This window comes from Choloepus didactylus, chromosome 18 (genome assembly GCF_015220235.1).
Source record: "Choloepus didactylus isolate mChoDid1 chromosome 18, mChoDid1.pri, whole genome shotgun sequence".
Taxonomy (NCBI): Eukaryota; Metazoa; Chordata; class Mammalia; order Pilosa; family Megalonychidae; genus Choloepus; species Choloepus didactylus.
The window spans coordinates 24095209-24119577 of NC_051324.1; the positions used below are offsets into that span (position 1 = coordinate 24095209).

At 39.6% G+C, this 24369-nt stretch overlaps 1 protein-coding gene across 1 annotated transcript in view; it reads left to right on the top strand.

The window, feature by feature from the left end:
• Positions 1–24369, top strand: part of EFCAB5 (EF-hand calcium binding domain 5) — a 183750-nt gene that overhangs the window by 150295 nt on the left and 9086 nt on the right. Inside the window, 4 exon segments of the mRNA XM_037808987.1 lie at positions 10336–10439; positions 12385–12638; positions 13576–13859; positions 14237–14333. Of these exon segments, the coding sequence (XP_037664915.1) occupies positions 10336–10439; positions 12385–12638; positions 13576–13859; positions 14237–14333 (739 nt within the window).

Here is a 24369-nt window from a genome sequence, read left to right on the forward strand (position 1 = left end):
AAAAAGAAAAACGAAGTGGGAAGACTTACGCTCCCTGACTTTGAAGCTTATTATAAAGCCACAGTTGTCAAAACAGCATGGTACTGGCACAAAGATAGACATATAGATCAATGGAATCGAATTGAGAATTCGGAGATAGACCCCCAGATCTATGGCCAACTGATCTTTTTTTGTTTGTTTGTTTGTTTTAGTTAATATCAAAATAGTTTTTTTTTTCATTTTTATTGAGATTGTTCAGATACCATACAATTATCCAAAGATCCAAAGTGTACAATCACTTGCCCCCGGGTACCCTCATACAGCTGTGCATCAATCACACTTAATTTTTGTTAAATTTTTAGAAACTTTTCATTACTCCAGACAAGAAATAAAGTGAAAGATGAAAAAAGAAAAAAAAGAAAAGGAAACTCTAATCCTCCCCTATCCCTAACCAACCTCCCTCAATTGTTGACATGTAGTATTGGTATAGTACATTTGTTACTGTTTATGAAAAAATGTTGAAATACTATGAACTGTAGTATATAGTTTGTAATAGGTATATAGTTCTTCCCTATATGCCCCTCTATTATTAACTTCTAATTGTATTGTCATACATTTGTTCTGGTTCATGGAAGCGATTTCTAGTATTTGTACAGTTGATCATGGACATTGCCCACCATAGGATTCAGTTTTATACATTCCCATCTTTTGACCTCCAACTTTCCTTCTGGTGACATATATGACTCTGAGCTTCCCCTTTCCACCTCATTCACACACCATTCGGCGCTGTTAGTTATTCTCACATCTTGCTGCCGACACCCCTGTTCATTTCCAAACATTTAACTTCATCCTAATTGAACATTCTGCTCATACTAAGCAACCACTCCCTATTCTTAAGCCTCGTCCTGTATCTTGGTACCTTATGTTTCATGTCTATGAATTTACATATTATAATTAGTTCCTATCATTGAGACCCTGCAATAATTGTCCTTATGTGTCTGGCTTATTTCACTCAGTATATTGCCCTCAAGGTTTTGTCATCAACCCATTTTTTTTTTTAATATGGTTTTGTTCACTCACCATACATTCCACCCCAAGTAAATAATCGATGGTTCTCTGCATGGTCATACAGTTATGTGTTCACCACCTTCACCACTATCTATATAAGGGCATCTGCATTTCTTCCACAAGGCAGGAGGGAGAGTCGAAGGTAGAGAGGCAAAAGAAAGAGGAAAAAAAAGTGACAGCTAGGAAGCAGCAAAAGGAAAAATAACCTTAAATCAAAGTAGGATAAAGAATCAGACATACCACCAATGTCAAGTGTCTAACATGCCTCCCCTATCCCCCCCTCTTATCTGCATTTACCTTGTTATATCACCTTTGTTACATTAAAGGAAGCATAATACAATGATTCTATTAGTTGCAGTCTCTAGTTTACGTTGATTTCATACCTCCCCCAATGCCTCCCCATTTTTAACACCTTGCAAGGTTGACATTTGCTTGTTCTCCTTCGTAAAAGAACATATTTGTACATTTTATCACAATTGTTGAATACTCTAGATTTCACCAAGTTACACAGTCCCAGTCTTTATCTTTCCTCCTTTCTTGTGGTTTCTCACATGCTCCCCACCTTCCTCTCTCAACCATATTCATAGTTACCTTTGTTCAGTGTACTACATTGTTGTGCTACCATCTCCCAAAATTGTGTTCCAAACCATGCACTCCTGTCTTCTATCACCCTGTAGTGCTCCTTTTAGTATTTCCTGTAGGACAGGTGTCTTGTTCACAAAGTCTCTCATTGTCTGTTTGTCAGAAAATATTTTGAGTTCTCCCTCATATTTGAAGGACAGCTTTGCTGGATATAGGATTCTTGGTCGGCGGTTTTTCTCTTTCAGTATCTTAAATATATCACACCACTTCCTTCTTGCCTCCATGGTTTCTGCTGAGAGATCCGCACATAGTCTTATTAAGCTTCCTTTGTATGAAATGGATCGCTTTTCTCTTGCTGCTTTCAGGATTCTCTCTTTGTCTTTGACATTTGATAATCTGATTATTAATTGTCTTGGCGTAGGCCTATTCATGTCTCTTCTGTTTGGAGTACGCTGCGCTTCTTGGATCTGTAATTTTATGTCTTTCAAAAGAGATGGGAAATTTTCATTAGTTATTTCGTCTGTTATTGCTTCTGCCCCCTTTCCCTTCTCTTCTCCTTCTGGGACACCAATGATATGTACATTATTGTACTTTGTTTCATCCTTGAGTTCCCAGAGACATTGCTCATATTTTTTCATTCTTTTCTGCATCTGCTCCTTTGCATGTAGGCTTTCAGGTGTTTTGTTCTCCAGTTCCTGAGTGTTTTCTTCTGCCTCTTGAGATCTGCTGTTGTATGTTTCCATTGTGTCTTTCATCTCTTGTGTTGTGCCTTTCATTTCCATAGATTCTACTAGTTGTTTTTTTGAACTTTTGATTTCTGCCGTATACATGACCAGTGCTTCCTTTACAGCCTCTATCTCTTTTGCAATATCTTCTCTAAACTTTTTGATTTGATTTAGCATTAGTTGTTTAAATTCTTGTATCTCAGTTGAAGTATACGTTTGTTTTTTTGACTGGGCCATAACCTTGTTTTTCTTAGTGTAGGTTGTAATTTTCTGCTGTCTAGGCATGGTTTCCTTGGTTATCCAAATCAGGTTTTCCCAGATCAGAACAGGCTCAGGTCCCAGAGGGAAGAAATACTCAGTATCTGGTTTCCCTGTGGGTGTGTCTTAGAAAATTGCTCCACCCTGTGATGCCTCAAGTCACTGGGCTTTTCTGCCCAGCAGGTGATGCCTGTTAGCCTATAATTCTTGAGTGGTGTGAGGAGATATGGCCATGTTCCTACAGGCTCTGGGGTCTGGTTCTGAATGGAAAGGGCCCCACCCCTTTCCTCCTAGAGAAGACAGACCCCCCAAGTGGAAGTCATTAGCATTTCAATGGTCTCGCTCTCTGCTTGTGCTGTGTCCACCCTTCCCCAAGTCACAGCCCTGGAAACTGAGAATGACTGGGGCTTTCTCCACTGAGAGATTTTATGCTGTGTTCTCAGGCATTCCTCCCAATTCAGGTTGGTGTATGATGAGTGGATGGTCTCGTTTGCCCCCCACCCCCCGCAGTTATTCTGGATTATTTACTAGTTGTTTCTGGTTTTTTGTAGTTGTTCCAGGGGGACTACTTAGCTTCCACTCTTCTCTATGCCGCCATCTTGCCCCGCCTGGCCAACTGATCTTTGATAAGGCCCCCAAAGTCACTGAACTGGGTTATAATGCTTTTTTCAACAAGTGGGGCTGGGAGAGTTGGATATCCATATCCAAAAGAATGAAAGAGGACCCCTACCTCACACCCTACACAAAAATTAACTCAAAATGGACCAAAGATCTCAATATAAAAGAAAGTACCATAGGACTCCTAGAAGATAATGTAGGAAAACATCTTCAAGACCTTGTATTAGGAGGACACTTCCTAGACTTTACACCCAAAGCACAAGCAACAAAAGGAAAAATAAATAAATGGTAACTCCTCAAGCTTAGAAGTTTCTGTACCTCGAAGGAATTTGTCAAAAAGGTAAAGAGGCAGCCAACTCAATGGGAAAAAATTTTTGGAAACCATGTATCTGACAAAAGACTGATATCTTGCATATATAAAGAAATCCTACAACTCAGTGACGGTAGTACAGACAGCCCAATTATAAAATGGGCAAAAGATATGAAAAGACACTTCTCTGAAGAGGAGATACAAATGGCCAAGAAACACATGAAAAAATGTTCAGCTTCACTAGCTATTAGAGAGATGCAAATTAAGACCACAATAAGATACCATCTCACACCAATTAGAATGGCTGCCATTAAACAAACAGGAAACTACAAATGCTGGAGGGGATGTGGAGAACTTGGAATTCTTATTCATTGTTGGTGGGACTGTATAATGGTTCAGCCACTCTGGAAGTCAGTCTGGCAGTTCCTTAGAAAATTAGATATAGAGTTACTGTTCGATCCAGCAATTGCACTTCTCGGTATATACCCGGAAGATCAGAAAGCAGTGACACTAACAGATATCTGCATGCCAATGTTCATAGCAGCATTATTCACAATTGCCAAGAGATGGAAACAACCCAAATGTCCTTCAACAGATGAGTGGATAAATAAAATGTGGTATATACACACGATGGAATACTACATGGCAGTAAGAAGGAACAATGTCATGAAACATATGACAACATGGAGGAACCTTGAAGACATAATGCTGAGTGAAATAAGCCAGGCACAAAAAGAGAAATATTATATGCTACCACTAATGTGAACTTTGAAAAATGTAAAACAAATGGTTTATAGTGTAGAATGTAGGGGAACTAGCAATAGAGAGCAATTAAGGAAGGAGGAACAATAATCCAAGAAGAACAGATAAGCTATCATGGGTAAATTTAACGTTCTGGGAATGCCCAGGAATGACTATGGTCTGTTAATTTCTGATGGGTATAGTAGGAACAAGTTGACAGAAATGTTGCTATATTAGGTAACTTTCTTGGGGTAGAATAGGAACATGTTGGAAGTAAAGTAGTTATCTTAGGTTTGTTGTCTTTTTCTTACTCCCTTGTTATGGTCTCTTTGAAATGTTCTTTTATTGTATGTTTTTTTTAAATTATTTTTTTATATTTTTTTTATTTTTCATACAGTTGATTTAAAAAAAAGAAAAAAACAAGGAAAAAAATATGTAGAGCCCCCTTGAGGAGCCTGTGGAGAATGCAGGGGTATTGGTCTTCCCCACCTTGATGGTTGCTAACTGCCCACAGACATAGGGGACTGGTGGTTTGATGGGTTGAGCCCTCTACCACAGGATTTACCCTTGGGAAGACTGTTGCTGCAAAGGAGAGGCTAGGCCTCCTTATAATTGTGTCTAAGAGCCTCCTCCCGAATGCCTCTTTGTTGCTCACATGTGGTCCTCTCTCTCTACCTAAGCCAACTTGAAAGGTGAAATCACTGCCCTTCCCCCTACGTGGGATCAGACACCCAGGGGAGTGAATCTCCCTGGCAATGTGGAATATGACTCCCGGGGAGGAATGTAGACCTGGCATCGTGGGATGGAGAACATCTTCTTGACCAAAAGGGGGATGTGAAAGGAAATGAAATGAGCTTCAGTGGCAGAGAGATTCCAAAAGGAGCTGAGAGGTCACTCTAGTGGGTGCTCTTACGCACAATTTAGACAACCCTTTTTAGGTTCTAATGAATTGGGGTAGCTGGTGGTAGATACCTGAAACTATCAAACTACAACCCAGAACCCATGAATCTCGAAGACAATTGTATAAAAATGTAGCTTATGAGGGGTGACAATGGGATTGGGAAAGCCGTAAGGACCACACTCCCCTTTGTCTAGTTTATGGATGGATGAGTAGAAAAATAGGGGAAGGAAACAAACAAACAGACAAAGGTAGCCAGTGTTCTTTTTTACTTGAATTGCTCTTTTTCACTTTAATTATTATTATTGTTATTTTTGTGTGTGAGGTAATGAAGGTGTCAGGGATTGATTCAGGGATTGATTTAGGTGATGAATGTACAACTATGTAATGGTACTGTGAACAATCGAACGTACGATTTATTTTGTATGACTGCGTGGTATGTGAATATATCTCAGTAAAATGAAGATTAAAAAAAAAAATTAAGTAGATTCTGAGACACCCCACTTCACCTCATTCCTGTGATCCTTTAAGGTACAGAGGTGTTCTGGTTTGCTAATGCTGCCAGAATGCAAAACACCAGAGATGGATTGGCTTTTATAAAAGGCGGTTTATTTGGTTACGCAGTTACAGTCTTAAGGACATCAAGTGTCCAAGGTAACACATCAGCAATTGGGTACCTTCACTGGAGGATGCCAGTGGTGTCCGGAAAACCTCAGTAAGCTGGGAAGGCAACTGGCTGGTGTCTGCTCCAAAGTTCTGGGTTCAAAATGGCTTTCTCCCAGGATGTTCCTCTCTAGGCAGCAGCTCCTCTTCAAAATGTCACTCTCAGTTGCACTTGGGGCATTTGTCCTCTCTTAGCTTCTCCGGAGCAAAAGTCTGCTTTCAACAGCCATCTTCAAACTGTCTCTCATCTGCAGCTACTCTCTCAGCTTCTGTGCATTCTTCAAAGTGTCCCTCTTGGCTGTCGCTCCTCTTCAAAATGTCACTCTCAGCTGCACTGAGTTCCTTCTGTTTGTCATCTCATTTATATGGCTCCAGTGATTTAATTTAGACCCACCCTGAATGGGTTGGATAACACCTCCATGGGAATTATCCAATCAGAGTCATCCCCACAGTTGAATGGGGCGCATCTCCATGGAAACACTCAAAGAATTACAATCTAATCAACACTGTTAGGTCTGCCCTCACAAGATTACATCAAAAATAATGGCGTTTTGGGGGACATAATACATTCAAACCAACACAAGAAGAAAAAGAATTCTGTTGACAATAACCTAGATAAGGGAAAGCAGGAAATTCACATTCTCTCAGGTATGAATCTCAGGTTGTTTAGATTAATCACCCAAAAGTACGAATGTCTAATTACTTCTTTGGAGTACAAATCTTGTTAAACAGGTAGTTGTGGTAGGCAGAATAATGCCCCCACCAAAGCTATCCATGCCCTAAGTCCAAGAACCTGTGAATATGTTACCTCATATAGTGAGAGGAACTTTGCAGATGTGTTTAAGATTAAGGACCTTGAGATGGGGGGATTATCCTGGACTATCTGAGTGGGCCCAATCTAATCACATGAGTCTTCAAAAGCTGAGGACCTTTTCTGGCTGTGGTCCCTGAGGGATAGGATGAAGGAAGAAGACTCAGAGAGATGGCATATTAGATTGGACACCCCATTGCTGGTTCTAAGATGTCAGAGTGCTCTGTGCAAAGAACAGAGAGCAATCTCTAGGAGCTAAAGGTGGTCCCCAGCTGACAGCCAGCAAGGAAATCAAGACCTCAAGTTTTATTTCCCTGAGGTCTTGAAAGAGACAAGTAGCTAACCCATGTGCCTGGTTTGCTATCTTAAACCTTATCAACATAGGCTTTTGAAAAAATAAAAGCCAGAGATTAGCCAGCTATTTCTGCGTTCCATCTTTCTAAAGCAATGAACAGGTATAGACTTTCTGCTTGAAAGACAAGAGAAGAGGGAGACTACCAGGAGGAGGAAAAATACAATATTGCAATTAATATTTCACAGCCCACCATAAATAATATAAAGCACATTTTTCCCCTATCTTATGGCCTTCAAAAATTCTGTTACTCTATCCTAAACATTCTTCTCACTTCACCCCATTACCCTTAGGCTTTGCATAAAGCAAACGATATAACTTTACTAAAGGACATAAAATGTTTTTATAAATTAGAAAGTCATAATTTTTTTCACAAGATCATTTTTTTAATCATTTTATTGAGATATATTCACATACCACGCAGTCATACAGAACAAATCGTACTTTCGATTGTTTACAGTACCATTACATAGTTGTACATTCATCACCTAAATCAATCCCTGACACCTTCATTAGCACACACACAAAAATAACAAGAATAATAATTAGAGTGAAAAAGAGCAATTGAAGTAAAAAAGAACACTGGGTACCTTTGTCTGTTTGTTTCCTTCCCCTATTTTTCTACTCATCCATCCATAAACTAGACAAAGTGGAGTGTGGTCCTTATGGCTTTCCCAATCCCATTGTCACCCCTCATAAGCTACATTTTTATACATCTGTCTTCGAGATTCATGGGTTCTGGGTTGTAGTTTGATAGTTTCAGGTATCCACCACCAGCTACCCCAATTCTTTAGAACCTAAAAAGGGTTGTCTAAAGTGTGCGTAAGAGTACCCACCAGAGTGACCTCTCGGCTCGTTTTGGAATCTCTCTGCCACTGAAGCTTATTTCATTTCCTTTCACATCCCCCTTTTGGTCAAGAAGATGTTCTCCGTCCCACGATGCCGGGTCTACATTCCTCCCCGGGAGTCATATTCCACGTTGCCAGGGAGATTCACTCCCCTGGGTGACAAGATCATTTTTTAAACATATAATTTTTTCTGAAAATTCTTTCCAAGTTTAAGAAAATTCCCAACTTGATTTTCTAAAACTTAACCACATGGTTCTAATCTTCATCTGGAGGAAGAATAAATGCATGAAAACTGCTAAGAAAATGAGGGATTGAGAGGGAATTGACAATGTACTGGGGAAGGATTGCTACACCCACACCAAGGGTTGAAACAATCAAGGGAAGATTGATACATTGACTACATAAAAATGTAGAACTGTCTTACATCAAAAACTATAAATAAAATTAAATTTCTTATGACAAGCGGGGGAGGGGGGAATTGCCACATATCTGGCAACACCGTTATACATTTCAATGAGACAAAAAAGCAAACTTTCCAAAAGTAAAATGTGCAAAGGACATCAGCAGTCTATTCAGTTTTCCTCATAATGAAATAACTACATAGTTAAGTAAAAGATAACTTTTTACTTACTAAATTGACAAATATTTTTCAAACTAATTTGAAATGTCTGTTAGACATCTAAGTGGAGATAATGAACAGGTATTTGGGTATATGAGCTGGTAAATAAATGGTATTTTAAAAATCATGAGACTAGAAAGAGTGAGAATAGAAAAAGAAGTCTGAGGATTGAGTCCTGGGGCACTCAAAATGTTTGGAATCATTGTGGCTCAAAATTCTATTGACTGTGACCCACAGTATGAAAAACATTTACATCCTGACCCCATTACACTCACACACACACAGCCATTTGAAACAGAAGTTTTACAAAACAGTATCTACTTTTACTACGTGACATTTTCTGATATTTTCTATTCTGTTTTACTTCATTCTTTCACAAAAAAAATGTTTGACAAAAGAGAAAAAAGAAAGAGATGGATAAATACTAAAGATAATTAATGTGCAATGAGAAAGATAAGAAGGAAAAGATATTGGAAGGGTAAGGGGAGAAAAATAACAGGCCAGTAGCAGAAGGCAGAAAATAAGGGAAAAGATACAATTGCTGCATTTTCTCTGAATGGTGTCCTAGGAAATTTATAGTCTCTTGGCCCAACTAAAATCAACAGAAAAACAAACTTATGTGTAGGCATATTATGTGTCCTTTGTCTTCCATATTATGTTTCTGGTCTAACAGCAGAAATGGTCAATTTAGATAATTTTTTGGAAAAAAAAACAGGAGAGGAATTGTTTGGTTTTGACCATAAGATTTAAACCTAAAAATGCAGTCAGGGTGAGATTTTAAAAAATCAAATCAGTCTAGTATATATATAACACCCAGTAACAAACCGTGGAAGAAATAAATTGGGAAGGAAGCTAGAAACCCATTTGCCAATGTGGGATAATCTTTTCAGATTGCCAGATACTCTGTTTAAACATTTTTCATCTAAGGAGCTTGGTAGAACACTTGAGGTCCTAGAGTGGAGAAATCTGAGAAAGTTTCAGATTACAAAGCAGTTCATCTTCCAAACACCACTGTTTAGCATTAACCTTTAGGACCCTATGAATCCTACTTTCATGATTTCCCTTTCAATCAAAGAATTATTTTTTTAAAGTGGAGAGGCATAAACACCCCACTTTACTTCTCCTATTCCTACAGTTTAGTGGATTTTACAGAATATGTTAATATTACTTGTAAATAAACTAGTCTTTACCAAAAAAAAAAAAATTGGTCAAGACAAAATATTTTTACAACCCACATGTAGGTTATAACCTACAGTTTAAAAACCTTAGAAGCGAGTGAGATAAAGAAGTAGCAGCAAGGAGAATGAGGAGTGTTCAGTGAGGTAGGAAGGGAACCAGAAGAAAGTGGTATCCCAAAAGTCAAGTAAAGAAAGTTTATCAAGAAGAGAGTTGTTCACTGAATTGAATGCTGCCGAGAGGTAGAGTAAAATGAGAACCAGGGAATCACTAATGGACTATAAAATGAGAGTCACTAATAACCTGCACTGTAGCAGTTTTGGTGAAGTGGTGAGGACAAAAGCCTCAGTGGAGATTCTTTTTTATTGTGCTTTTTTCTTTGGGCTTTTCCATATTTTTCCAAGTTTTCTACAATGCACTTTAACATCACAAAAATAATATAAATGTATTATTTTATCACAATTATAAAAATAAGTTTGTGCATTTTAAGCAGTGTTATTTTTTGAAATTTTCTTTTTGTGGAACACCCTGTTCCTTAATGGCATTAAGTAAAATGTCACTATTCTAAAAACTGGAGGTCATCTAAATTCTTTTAAATTTTTTCTACTTATATGTCCCTCAAAGCTTTACTGAGAACATGAGGTCTAACTAATCCTCTCTACAATGAAATCTCTTCCTGTTTTCAAGGATTCAGACTATGTTTTACGCAATATGATGGTTACAGGCTTCCTGGGTCTAACAAAAATCCACACAAATCCCCCTACCATCTTCAGGAAGTCATGCATCTTCAGGTATGAGACATCTGTTTTGTTTGACTGCCAGAACACATTCCTTGCTACAATGATAGATTGGAGAGACACAACTTCTGTGTCTTATTAGAATACACTGATTCTCATTCTGATTGGGTTAAAAAAAATCCCATAGACATTCATCTTTGTGGGGCATATTAGCTTCTTTATCCTGAAATTCTTTTTAAAAACAAATTCCATTGGTCTTTTATATTAAAATTGTGTTTTTTTAAAGCATGACCATTTTCATTTTCTATGATTTTCTTGTAAACATGGAATTCAACAAAAACCCAAAATGATTATGAATAATACACTCCCATCACTTATCAGAGCTCATCTGTTAATGTTAGCCAGCCTGTGAATGTGTGTTTTTGTATTTCAAGAAGACAGGCAAAGGACAAAGGTGGGGAGGAGCAGAGAATGTTGTCTTTAATAAGGACTTGAAATGACTCTCCCCTGTAGAATCCAAGGGACACTACTAAACTGTGGACAGATGCAAAGCAGATCTAGACTGATAACATATTTATTGCAGAAGAGATTGACTGCTTCCTAAGAGGTCAGGATTGTTGAGGAAGTAGTAACCTTGCCTCAGACTAGTAGACTAATTTGACATGTAAGTCAATTAAGTTAATTAAATTTTAGTTTGGCTTTGCCCTAAATTGCTCATTGAGTTTCAAGCTCTTTTCCACATAACTATTCCTTGTGCTGGTCAAGAGTTTTACGGGAGTCCCTGTAACACCCAGACTCAACCTTGGATTCCATTGTGTAACTTAGAGCAGGTGTTTTTTGAGGAACTCTATTGACTTTCTTAGTATGTATGGAAAGTTGATTGTAACGCATGATTACCATGGTTATAAAGACACAAGTGGTGGGTGGGCAGCATGGAAGGGTGAGAATAACAAAGTATGATATTACCTATCATTATAAGATTGATATGAACTGTAAATATGCTTTTTGAGGCTATGTAAAACATCAACATTTTAATAAATATCACAAAGGAATGGCATCTTGATGTCAATATAGATGAGAAAAAGGAGTAAAGAGATTAAAAGAGACATGTCTATGCCTCACTAGAGAAAGAAGCAGCTAGTATATTTCTATGAAAATCTCAGTTCCCTCACTGAAGCAGATGCTGTCAGTATCCTGCCCAGATACCAGATATCTCTTTTGCCAGTCGCTGAGGGTTCAATAATTTCCTTTGGAAAATGCCTTTGAGCAATTAGAGCCCCTCACTAGCAAATGCCTGGGAGTTATGTAGACACACACACACATACACACACACACACACACACACACACACACACTCTCATACACACAACCAGAGTAGCTTAGAGCTAATGACTAACCAGTGCTAGAATTCAAAAGCCCCAATCTCTGGCCTCAAGGTGAGAAAGATTCTTTGGCACAGTTTACCTTCCAGAGCTTCCCATAGCATCAAGCTGAGACCAGATATCACGTTCTTGCTTGGCTTCTCCCCCTTCCCTCAATCCCCTACAGGTTTTGCCCAGGAGCACTCCCTTAATAAATTACTTATACAAGCATCCCTATCTCAGCCTCTGCTTTTTAGGAAACCCAACCTAACATATCTACCATTACTTCTTGCATTCAACCAATATGCATTGGGCAACAAGTAAACAGAAAATGAACACCTTCAGATAAATATAAACATAGCAAAGACAATAAAGCAGGGTATCTTGATGGAGAGTGATTTGGTGCTGCCACTTTAGATTGGATGGTCAGGGGAGCCTTCTTGGAGAAGATGACATTTGAGCAGAGTAAACTGAGGGACTTGAGTAAACTGAGGGAGAAATCAAGAAGTGGAGGGTTCCAGGCAGTGAAACAGCAAAAAAAGGCTGGTTTGGTTGGAGAGTTAGTAGGCACAAGAGAGTGATTCAGTATGTTTGGGTGGAATGTTGTAAACATTATGCTTATTTGGTTTTGGTTTCAGAGATTTCCTCTTTAAGTGTGTGGACAGTTCAGAAGTTATTTTGGCCTCTGCCTGTGGAGAAACCCACATAGTAATTCCACTTCGTGAGAGAACAGGAAAGGCTCTGGGAGTCCTCGATTTTAACATTGGCCAGAATAGGATGTTATTGTATCAAGAATATAAAGATCTACAGAAAATGATGAAGGTGGTACAAGCTGCCTGCTATGAAATACTGGGCGAATTCTCTGGAGAGATCAAGAAAAAATATGTCTTAGGTATTATGAATGGGACAACATTCTGGATTTGTGGGTTTAATGGTTTGGGGGAATTCATAGACAGTGTGATGAAGGATACATTTTCTAAAATGAATTGTTGCAATGTACCTAAGTAGTGAAGGTAGGATTTGAACCCAAGTTTGGGTAACTCCAAAGACCATGCTCTTTTCAATATATTACATGGCATTAATTGGTCCAGGCATTTCATTTTACAGATAAAGAAGCTAAAGCCCTTAAAAATAAAGTGAGTTATCCAAAGTCCAAAAGCAAACTAGAGGCAGAGCCAAGACCAGAACCCGGTTCTTTTGATTCCAAATCCACTAGGCTACACTTAGCACAAAACCAGCTTGGGGAGGAGGGTGAAAAGGCGGCTTGGAAACCTTTAGCTACCTAGAATGAAGTGAATAGAATTATAAAAAATAATAGTATGTGGGATTAATCTGAAAGGTTTCCAGTCATTGCATAGGGTGAGATAAGAAGAAAGCAGAAAATTCATGTTTCTTGGGCATTGACTATGTGTCAGGCCTGAGACTGGGCATTTGTACATACAGAATCTCATTTAATTTCCACTGCTCACCAGGGAAATAGAATCAGCCCCATTCTCACAGAAAAGGTGGTTTAGAGGGACATCAGAACCAATAAGGGGAGAAATGGGTATTCAGCATTAGGGGGAAAGTGGATATTCAAACTGAGGTCTAACTTTAAAACCTAAGTTTTCTGCTTTCCTCAAAGCTTCTTCCTGCAAACTTTACCTGGTATAATTTTATTTTCCACCTTTTAATTTCACGACTAGAGAAAATAAGATTGTTTAAAACTATAAACTATGGTCTTTTTTTGTGCTGAAAAAAAAAGTGTTTGCTGTAAGATGCTCAGAATCCTAAGAAAAAGTAATGTAAATGACTGAACAACAATGTGAGATGCCGCTCTGTTATTCCAGAGATTGAAAATGTAGGGGAAGTCCAGCGGGCAGGAATTATTTTCTTCCGAGTCATGCTGCAGGAGCTGCAGAAAAGCATCCAGTTGCTTGACTCCAAGGATTTTGTGTCGCTGTTGCTCTATGCCTGTGATCCTGTAGAAGAGCCAAAACCTCCTGAAGACTTAACTGGCCAGTTCCAGGACTTGGAAGCCAACACACACCTAGTGCATGACATTCTGATGGGGGTTATCTTGTTCTTTCATCCAGAGTTGGAATTATTTGAGGATTGGGCTAAGTATAAACTGGTAAGTTTTTTTAAGTACTCTTTTTCTTGAAGAATAACCTATACAAATTTAAATGTACAAATCATAATTGCACAAATCATAAGTGTACAAATCCTAGAATTTTCACACAATGAACACATCCATGTAAGCAGCACCTAGATCAAGAAACAATACATTAGCAACATCCCCAAAGCCTTCTCTCAATCACACTCCCCCCTCAACACACACGCACACCAATCCTGAGTACAATCAGAACTACAATCCTGATTTCTAATACCATAGATTGGTTTTGCCTGTTTTAAAATTTTTATAAATGCATTTATGTAAAGTGGCAAATTAGACACCATACTTCCACTTGCTGGTGACACCATAACCTTTCTTCTGTTCTTTGTTCACAGCATATTAACAGACAATTAGTGGAGAATATCTGCACCTTTGATCCAACTGCTAGCCATGTGGAAGTTAATTTAAAGCTCATTGATGGATATATCAGAGGTAAATTTCCACTTATATATGATTTAAATCTATACCAACGGCAATATACCACAGTTACAATTCAGAGATTTTTTTTGGGGGGGGAGGGGTGGATAAAGCAAATGGTTCATAAATTCAGTTTGTAGGAGAAAATAATTCTGATCATGTCTTCTAAAAAGCAGGACATTGTCTATAACCTACTGCATTCCCCAAAGTGAATATCTATGCCACACATATGAAAATTCAAAGCACATTTCTCTTCCACTTATAGACTACATGTGCATTATTCATTAAAAAACAAAAGTGAAAAGGGATTGCGGTGAGGATTGGGAGCGATTACATTAAGCAAAAAGGCTATTATTATCCTTTATATGGAAGAAAATAATAGATCATGAGTCTACACAAACTAGAATTGTAGCCTATTTGGAAAAGGAGAATCAGCAAGAATGGAGAGCAAGGAGGTTCCCAGTTTGGAAAAGGCAAGCTCTTAGGCCACAGAGAATTGGCCACGTATATGAGTGTAAATATACATATATGAGCGCATGTTCTTCCACTGATGTGTATTCTTTCGCAGAGTCCTCGGGCTGTGTATGTGAGTGGACCGGTAAGGGATAAATTTAAGTTGGTTTCTTTTTTGTTACTTATGAAAAACCAGTCTTCAATTGGGAAAATCACTGTAGAGATTCTCCCTTAATGTCTCCGCTGACCCCCTTTCTCTTCAGAGACTCTATCCCATGTCAGAAGGGTTTCTAGGCTTCTGTGGTATGTACATTAGGTCAAGAGGCACAGAACCAGAGGGAGTCCTAGGATAGGAGGAAGGAAAAGGCAACTCAGGGGCAGACAGCCACACTCCTCAGGGTGCATGTGGTCACAGAAGCATGAGGTTGGGGTAGGGAAGCAGTGAGGCAGGGTTGGGGTGGATGAATGAGAGAGAGTTCTTCCAGCCTAGGAAGGCAAGATACCCCCAGAAGTTTGGGAATGCTGGAGATTAGGAGAGAACATGAGATTCAAATAAAAGTTAATAAGAGTTAATGTGGACCATGAGTGATGTGAGTTAAGATTAGAATTCCTGTTTGGAATGGGGCTTCCACTGTAGCCCCATGGCTCTGGATTGATTCCTGGAAACTTCTGGATTCATAGGGGTTACAGGCATAACTTCTTCTAAGGTGTTATTCAAGGGAAATGATATGAGCAATAACAACAAAAAAGATGAATAAAAGTTTGTTAATTAAAAGAATCGTATACTTGTTCACTGAGCACTTAAAAATCCAAAAGAAATGTTTCTACGTCAGTGCCCATGGCCTGTCTAACCCCCAGGCCCAGCCCACCACCTAGCTGATGTTCTTCCCTTTGGAGTGGATTTAACCCCACCATGAACCCCAGCAGCCCCCCTCCATGTATGACCAGTCTGTCTAATTGACACTCTCCCTGAGCTCCTACTCCACTCTGGTCTTCACCTAACCTGCCAGACCCTTGGTCCAGAGCCAGATCCTGCTGCTAGGGTCCCTGTGTCCTCTCAGACTGATGCTCCCCTTGGGCAAGGAATCAGGCACCCACCGGTGTCCAATCCAGCCCCTCTGACAGGTGGGAGGACGGAGATGTGAGGGCATGCCCCGCTGATCTCCACATTGCAATTTCTGTTGAAGTTGACTCAGCCCTTAATAACCCCATCTGTAGCCTCAGGACAGGCCAAAGGCATCTTCTGTGGCATTTTGCCAGTGCTTCAGGGAAATCGCTTCAGGCTCCACCTCCAAATTGCTTAACAAAACTGCCTCCTGCCGTCATATACAACTCCATTATTTCGAGACACGAATTTTTCTCTACTTGCCCCCACTTTGAATTAACCTGGCTGTTTCCTGAGCAGCTTTACCACCAAAGTGCCGACCATTTTCTACATTCCAACAGTGCTCTCAGGTGGCAGGAATTCCAACTGCAGTTAACAGAGCCACACTCAGCAGGAAGCCCATAGGTCAAAGGCTCCCTTCCCCACCACTACTTTGTTGCAGCCATCAAGAAATTTCATAGGCTGCCCAGATTCCTCACCATCCTTTCTCCTTCAGATGCAATTGTATTAGGAAATTCTAAGCTCCCTCTTTAGGGGAGGGGATGGGAACTCTTTGGGACAACTTTCTATTACCAGAAGTAGAGGAGTCATCTGGAAGGTCAAACTGCTGCTCAAAGTTTACCCAGAGTTTACCCAGGCCCGTATTCAACAACTTCACCCAGCATGAAATGCCACCAACAATATCTGTAGGTTCTGCCTGGGAAGTACAATAGCTCCTAACTCCCCAGGCCTTCCAAACTAATTATTTTGCAAAGAAGGTAAAATTGGACTAGTGATATACCCACATTTTCTTAGGATACTCCACTGCATCATAGTACAGTTATAGAAAGGGGCATTTTATATTGTGAGACCTGCCTTCAGGTTGAGGCAGTCATCTATGTGGGAGCATTGGGCGCTTTGTTTAACAGGGCTGGTTTCACAAGACTATGCATTGCGTGCGAATGCTGCTGATATTCTTCCTTCTGGGGACCCAGGGACTCCTGTGATCACTCCCAGACAGCTGTGCACACAGTAGCACATCAGTAGCCCACCACCCCCTCTCACTTCCGCCTAGGGTAACCTCTAATAGTTAGCCTCTTCTATCTGGAGACTCACAACTTGACCATCTTCTCAAGGATCCATGCTCCCCACTACACTTTGGACCTTTGCTGCCAGCCACACCTAGTCTTTCTGTAGGGTGCCCCATGCCTCTACCATGACCCCTCCCAGGGGGTTTGGATAGCTGTTCACAGGGAAATGTTCTCAGCTCTAAAGGCAAGAGAAGCCATCCCCACATTGAAAGTGTGACCAGAATCACTTTGGTGTTTAGAACATGTGTGTGCCAAAAGGCCATACTTCCTCCCCAAGCCTAAATTCAAGGGTCTATGAGTCCATGAACACTGGTCTCAGCAGGAACTCCCCAGGCCCTCCACTTACCCTGTAGGGGCCCCGGGGCTTCTCCTCTGCCAAAGCAGCCAGAGCGTCAATGCCATCACCATCTATAAAGAAACCCAACTTGGGCTTCCTCAATAAAAAAAACACCATTTTCCTCTAAGAGATATGCCGCACCACTGGGGGAAGGATGGCTGGACTCACAGCCCCAATAATTTCTTGTCCTCAAGGTTCACCTTCTGGGGAGATCTTTCCCTAATTGCCACTACCATCACCATGGTGGTGCTCTCTGCCCCTCTTATTCCCCAAAGTGGACAGACTCTTTCCTGCACTCCCCACTACACAGCTGAGACCTGACTGCAACCTTTAACAAGATTCTACCAACTACCCAGAAATGACAGATAGCAACACAGCACTGAGTCAAATTGCAACTCTGAGGGCATACCTGCTTCTTTTAAATGGACCAGAGTGAAACGGACAAGACATCAAGAACATTGCTCTGTCCTGTTAATTTGGACCCTTTGGATACTGACATTGCCCTGGATTCCAGTTCTCTGCATCTTGGACTTTGTAGTCATGGAAGGAGCCCCCTTCCATGGCTTGTTGGCTTTTACTTGTAGGGAAAAAAAGCTGGTCATCTCAGCTAGACCTGGGTTTAATGGAGATCCCAGAGTGTGACATTCACAGGTTGCTCATAGATTTCAGGCTCTGAAGAAGGAACCATCAATTCAGCTTTAGAATTGGTGAGAACCTCTTAAAGGGCACTTTTAGTTAAGATATTATACAAGGACTCACTATCATGCACTATTCTGGGGTAAGGATATAATAGGCTATTTTGGGGGTGGCAAAGACCTGGAGCCTAGATGCTTAAGACATTTCCCATACATGCAGACTACTGTTCTCAGTTCCAAGTTATACAGGAGAACAAAAGAAAAAAAGAAAAAAAAGAAAATTAAATCAGTACTTCTCTTCCTGTTTCTTAGCACTGAATTTTTCACTTTCATAATAAAGTCATTAATTCAAACATCAGGGCACCACCGCTATTTATGCTTAAGATGCTTCCCCTCCTGGAGCCTCTTCCTATGTCTACTGTATCTAACCACTTCCATGACAAGGCTTTTTTTGAGTCTCCATTCCCTACTTAGAATGTGTGTGACCTTGGGCAAATTACCAACCTCTCTGAGACTCAGTTTTCTTATCTGTAAAACAGGGATAATAATGATACCTACTTCATAGGACTGCTATAAGGATTAATACAATATATATATTATATATATTATATAATATATATAGCATATATAATATATATATTATCACATACTGTGTATAAAAGCTTAGCACAGTGCCTGACAAAAAGTAAATGCTTAATATTCATTAGCTGTCATTATCCGAGCATCAGGGGTGGGGGTCTTAAAGAGGCCAGGCTTTCCATTATACCAAGGAACCAAGGTTATCATTGTTCCTAACTGCTTTATACAATGTTCAAATCTTTTTTCATGCAATTTTATTGAGATGTATTCACATACCATACAGTCATCCAAAAGTGTACAATGAATTGTTCACAGTATCATCACATAGTTGTGCATTCATCACCACAATCAATTTTTGAACATTTTCATTACTCCAAAAAATAAGAATAAGAATAAAAATGAAAATAGAAGTAAAAAAGAACACCCAAAACATCTCATACTCCCCTCCCCCATTATTCAATTACTTTTTGTCCCCCTTTTTTCTACTCATTTGTCCATACACTGGATAAAGGGAGTGTGAACCATAAGGTTTTCACAATCACACAGTCACACCATATAAGCTATGTAGTTATACAGTCACCTTTAAGAATCAAAGATACTGGATTGTAGTTCAACAGTTTCAGGTATTTCTTTCTAGCTATTCTAGTACACTAAAAACTAAAAAGAGATATCTATGTAATGCATAATAATAACCTCCAGAATGACCTCTCAACTCCATTTGAGATCTCTCAGCCACTGAAATTTTAGTTTGTTTAATTTCTCTCCCCCCTTTTGGTCAGGAAGGCTTTTCTCAATCCCATGAAGCTGGGTCCAGGCTCATCCTGGGAGTCTTGTCCCACATTGCCAGGGAGATTTATACCCCTGGGAGTCATGTCTCACATAGGACGTAGGAGGAAGGGCAGTGAGTTTACCTGCCGAGTGGGCTTAGAGAGAGACAGGTCACATCTGAGCAAGAAAAGAGGTTCTCTGGGGAAGAGTCATAGGCACCATTATAAGTAGGCTTAGCCTCTTCTTTGCAGTAACGAGCTTCATAAAGGCAAGCCCCAAGATCAGGGACTTGGCCTACTATAATGGTATTCCCCAGTGCTTGCGAAAATCAGGAATTCCCTAGGTGGGGAAGTTTAATGTTTCCACATTTTCCCCAGTACCTCAGGGGGGCTTTGCAAATACTTTTTATTCGCTGCCCAGATTACTCTGGGATGTATCAGGGTTTCATGCTACCCTGTACAAACCAACCAGATCTTGCTCCCTACTCAAGTTTCCACGTAATTATGGTGTTTGAATAAATGGACCATACAAGTTAAATTATATAGTGTGCTACAGAAAGTATAGATTTTGCACCAAATAAACATCTTTTCCTTTGGTCTCATACAGAAGTTGAGGTTTCAAAACACAGTATTATCCTTTTCCCTTTAGTCTGGTTTACCTTAGTTCTAATCAAGTCCACTTCATTCATATCTCTAATTGAAGTCTGATGTCTTTTTCAGCTTTTTAAACATTTGCTGTATGGGGTAATGCTGACATTCATTGCTGCTGAACTCTGGCTCTGAGTCTCAGGTATCACACAGATACCTGAAGTTACAGGGACCAACCAGCTCAGCATCTCAGAACTTAGAGATAACCATTACAACTCATGAATAGATGTGACCACTGTAAGAGCTTACAATCTAGCAACCTTTACCGTAAGCCTTCCCCTGATAACCTATGCGCTCAGATTCAATTCTCAGAGTTTGTGCTTTATAGTTAGTCCATATTAGTGAGGCATTATAATGTTTGTCTTTTTGATTCTGGCTTATTTCATTCAACCTACTGTCCTCAAGGTCCATTCACCTAGGAGCATACTTCACAACTTCATTTCTTCTTGCCACCACTTGGTATTCCATTGTATGTATATACCACATTTCACCATTCCATTTATGAGTCGATGTACCTTTAGGCCACCTCCATCCATTGCGAATCATGAATATGGCAGCCATAAACATCAATGCTCAATGTCCACTCATGTCCCTGCTCTCAGTTCTTCCAAATATATACCCAATAACAGGGTTGCAGGACCATATGGCAACCCCATAGTTAGCTTACTGTGGCACCACCACACTGCCCTTCAGCTGGGCTGTGCCATTTTACATCCCTACCAACAGGGAAGAGGTACATCCCTCTCTCCACATTTTCTCCAGCACTTGTATCTCTCTATTTTTTTAACAGTTTTATTCACACACTATAGAATCCACCCTAAGTAAACAATCAATGATTTCCAGTATAATCACATAATTATGCATTCACCACCACAATCTATATGAGGACGTTTCCATCTCTTCCCAAAGAAAGAAGAAAAGGAGAGAAAAAATGAAGAATAAAAATGCAGAAGATAGAAGAAAAATAAAAATAAAATACAATGAAAAAGTCAGGCAACATAACCACCACCAGGAATCCCATATCACTCCCTTATATCCCACTCTTACAGACATTTAGCTTTGTCATATTGCCTGTGTTACAATTAATGGAAGCATCTTTCAATGTTAACATTTAACTATAGACTCTAGTTTGCATTGAGTATATTTTTCCCCTGTATTAACAAATTTTCAACACCTTGCTCTCCCTCATTTTGAAAACATTCTTATATTTGTTTGTTTAATCACCATCATTGACTACTCTAGGTTTCTGTAAGTTATACAATCCCAGTTTTTATCTTCTATCTTTCCTTCTGGTATCCTACATGCCCCTAGCCTTCCTCTTTCAACCATACTGACACTCATCTTTGTTCAGAGTACTTATAGTATTGTGTAACCATTATACAGTTTTGTGCTGGCCATTTCTGGATATATACAATCAATCCTGTTGAACCTTCTGGACTCCTTCAGCATCAAATGCCCAATCTCTAATCTCTTTCTATCTGCTGATAACCTGTGTTCTCAACTCTCAAATTTTGCTCATCAATGTTAGTCCATATTAGGGAGACCATACAGTATCCGTCTTTTTGTTTCTGGCTAACTTCCCTCAACATAATGTCTACTGTCTACCATTTTGTCTTTTGGATTTTATATATCATATCTTACTTTTTTTGTTTTTTCCCTCTCTCTCTCTTTTTACCCTTACTGATAGTCTTCATTTCTACATGTTTCTCCAAACCTCTCTCTCCTGTCTTTTCCTATCTGCCTGTAGTGTTCCCTTTAGTATGTCTTGTAGCGCAGGTATCTTGTTCACAAATTCTCTCAGTGTCTGTTTGTCTGAAAATATTCTAAACTCCCCCTCATTTTTGAAGGACAATTTTGCTGAATATGGAATTCTTGGTTGACAGTTTTTCTTTTTCAGTATCTGAAATAATCATACCATTGCCTTCTCGTCCCCATGGTTTCTACTGAGAAATCCGTGCATAGTCTTATCGAGCTTCATTTGTAAGTGATGGATCACTTTTCTCTTGCTGCTTTCAGAATTCTCTCTGTCTTTGACATTTGATAATCTGATTATTAAGTGTCTTGGAATTGGTCTACTTGGATCTATTCTGTTTGGGGTATGCTGCACTTCTTGGATCTGTAATTTTATGTCTTTCTTAACAGATGGGAACTTTTCAATGATTGTTTCCTCCATTCCCCATTATTCTTTCTGCCCCTTTTGCCTTCTCTTCTCCTTCTGGGACATCTATGACATGTATATTCCTGTGCTTCATGTTGTCATTCAGTTCCCTGAGACCCTGCTCATATTTTTTCCATTCTTTCCCCCTACCTGTTATTTTGTTTGTAGGATTTCAGATGTCCTGTCCTCCAGTTCATGAATCTTTTCTTCTGCTTCTTCATCTGCTATTGTATGTCTCCATTTTTTGGTGTATTTTCTATTGTGTCTTTCATTCCCATAGGTTCTGCCAACTGTTTTTTTTCAAACTTTCAAGTTCTTCCTTATGTTTGCCCAATGACTTCTTTATATCCTTCATCTCTGCCATATCATCCTTCAACTCTTGATTTGATTTTTGAATTGATTTAGGAGATTTGTTTGATTAATAATTAGTTGTTTCAATTTCTGTATCTCAGTTGAAGTGTAAATTTGTTCCTTTGACCAGGCCATATCTTCATTTTTCCTAATGTGATTTGTAATTTTTTGTTGATTACCCCTATCAGATTTTCCCAGACCAGACAGGCCCAGGTCTCAGGAGGAGACTGTACTCAGTAACAGGTTTCCCTGAGGGTGAGACCCACCAGATTGTGAGACTGTCTTGTGAAGCCTCTGGCCTCTGTGCTTTTTCCTATCTTGCCCAGCAGGTGGCACTTGTCAGCCCACAGCTCCCCACAAGCATAAAGAGGTGCAGTGTATTTAATTCTTAGTGGACCCTGTCCTGGCCAGGGACCCAGGGTGTCAGAAGCCAAGCTTAAGCTGTTTCTGTTTGGTCCCCCCCCCCCCACTCCCCACCAGGCCCTGGGGTCTGAGTTCTCTGATGGAGGGCCACCACATGAGCTGGGCCCCACTCCCCTCTTTTCTTAGGGAAGATAAGCCCTTTAGGGAATTGTCTCCTATACTTGAGTTTTTCCTTTGACTCTCTATCTTGACTCCACTCTTGCCTGGGTCAGTGCTGACAATTGAAAATGCCTAAGGCTTTCTCTAATGAGCTACTTAGAATGAGAGAAAAAAAGGGGGGGGGCAAGAAATCCCTTTTCAGAGCCAGTCCCCAGCCCTCCAGTTTACTAGGCAAGAACCAGAACTGGGGCACAGCCCTTTTCCAGTATTCTGATCTCAGTGGACCCCCAAATCCTCTGTTTTTATTTATTTTGGGTTTTTTTTTTTTTTTTTTTTCCATCAGCCCTGTCTCCTCTCTGCAGTACAAACTTCTGGGTTCCTTTCCTGCTTGCTCCATGTTTATGTGTGCTCATAGCCTGTATTTGGTAGTCAAAATTTATTAATTAAACTACAATTGGCTCTTGATTGACCTACATTCCCTTGCTCCCAGCAGGGACTGTTTCTTTTTCCCTCAGCAAAGTTTTGCAATTCAGTCTGCCATACCAGTTGGGGAGGGGCACCAGCTCCCCAGTTTGGAGAGCTTTACTTACAGTTCTATGCCATGATCTCAGCTGTTCCACCCATTCCTGATGGGTGAACGGTGTTGTCTGGTCATGGATGTCCCCCATCAGTTGTTCCGGACTATTTTCTTTTTGTTCCTGGCTCAATATTCAAATCTTTTGATTTTAAATTTTGAAGTTTTCCAACAGTAGCAATTGGATTAAAAGAAATAACTAAAAATGGTTTTACTTGTCTACGTAACATCACTGCTGCTCTGATTAAGTTTTTAAAAATCAGTTTAATGAGAACGTTTTCTCTACTTAAGGCAAATATATTTTTCAGGTGCCTTTGGCACTTATTTTTTTTTTTCACTTCAGTAGATGTTAAAATAGTCTTTAATCCAAAAAATATTTTTAAAATTATACTATGTTTCTTATCAAAGTAATTTTAAAAGGTCAAATACAGTAAAAGGCTTCTAACAAAAAAAGTCACTAGCCCATCCCTTCTCTCTCTTTTCACTCTCCCCATTCCCCCCTACGGAGGCAGCCCTTTTTTGACTCTTTTGGCTGTTTCTTCTGGCACTTACACATCTCTGTGTATCAAATATTATGTACATATTGGTATCTTTTGATTCATCAATTTTAAACCTTGTCAATTGATTTCCTGTTATGATAGATAAAGATTCAGCTCTCTTATACCTTCATTCCTGCTACTTCTCTATCCCCATCCTCCCAGTGTAGTTATATTACAATTAAATTAACATGTATCATTTACCTGATTTTGCCTAAGCAAATATTATCCATAGCTGAGCATGGTAGCGTATTTTGATTGCTCCTTTTTTACTTTTTGTTTTTCCTGAAGTAAATTATTACCTTTTTAAAAATAA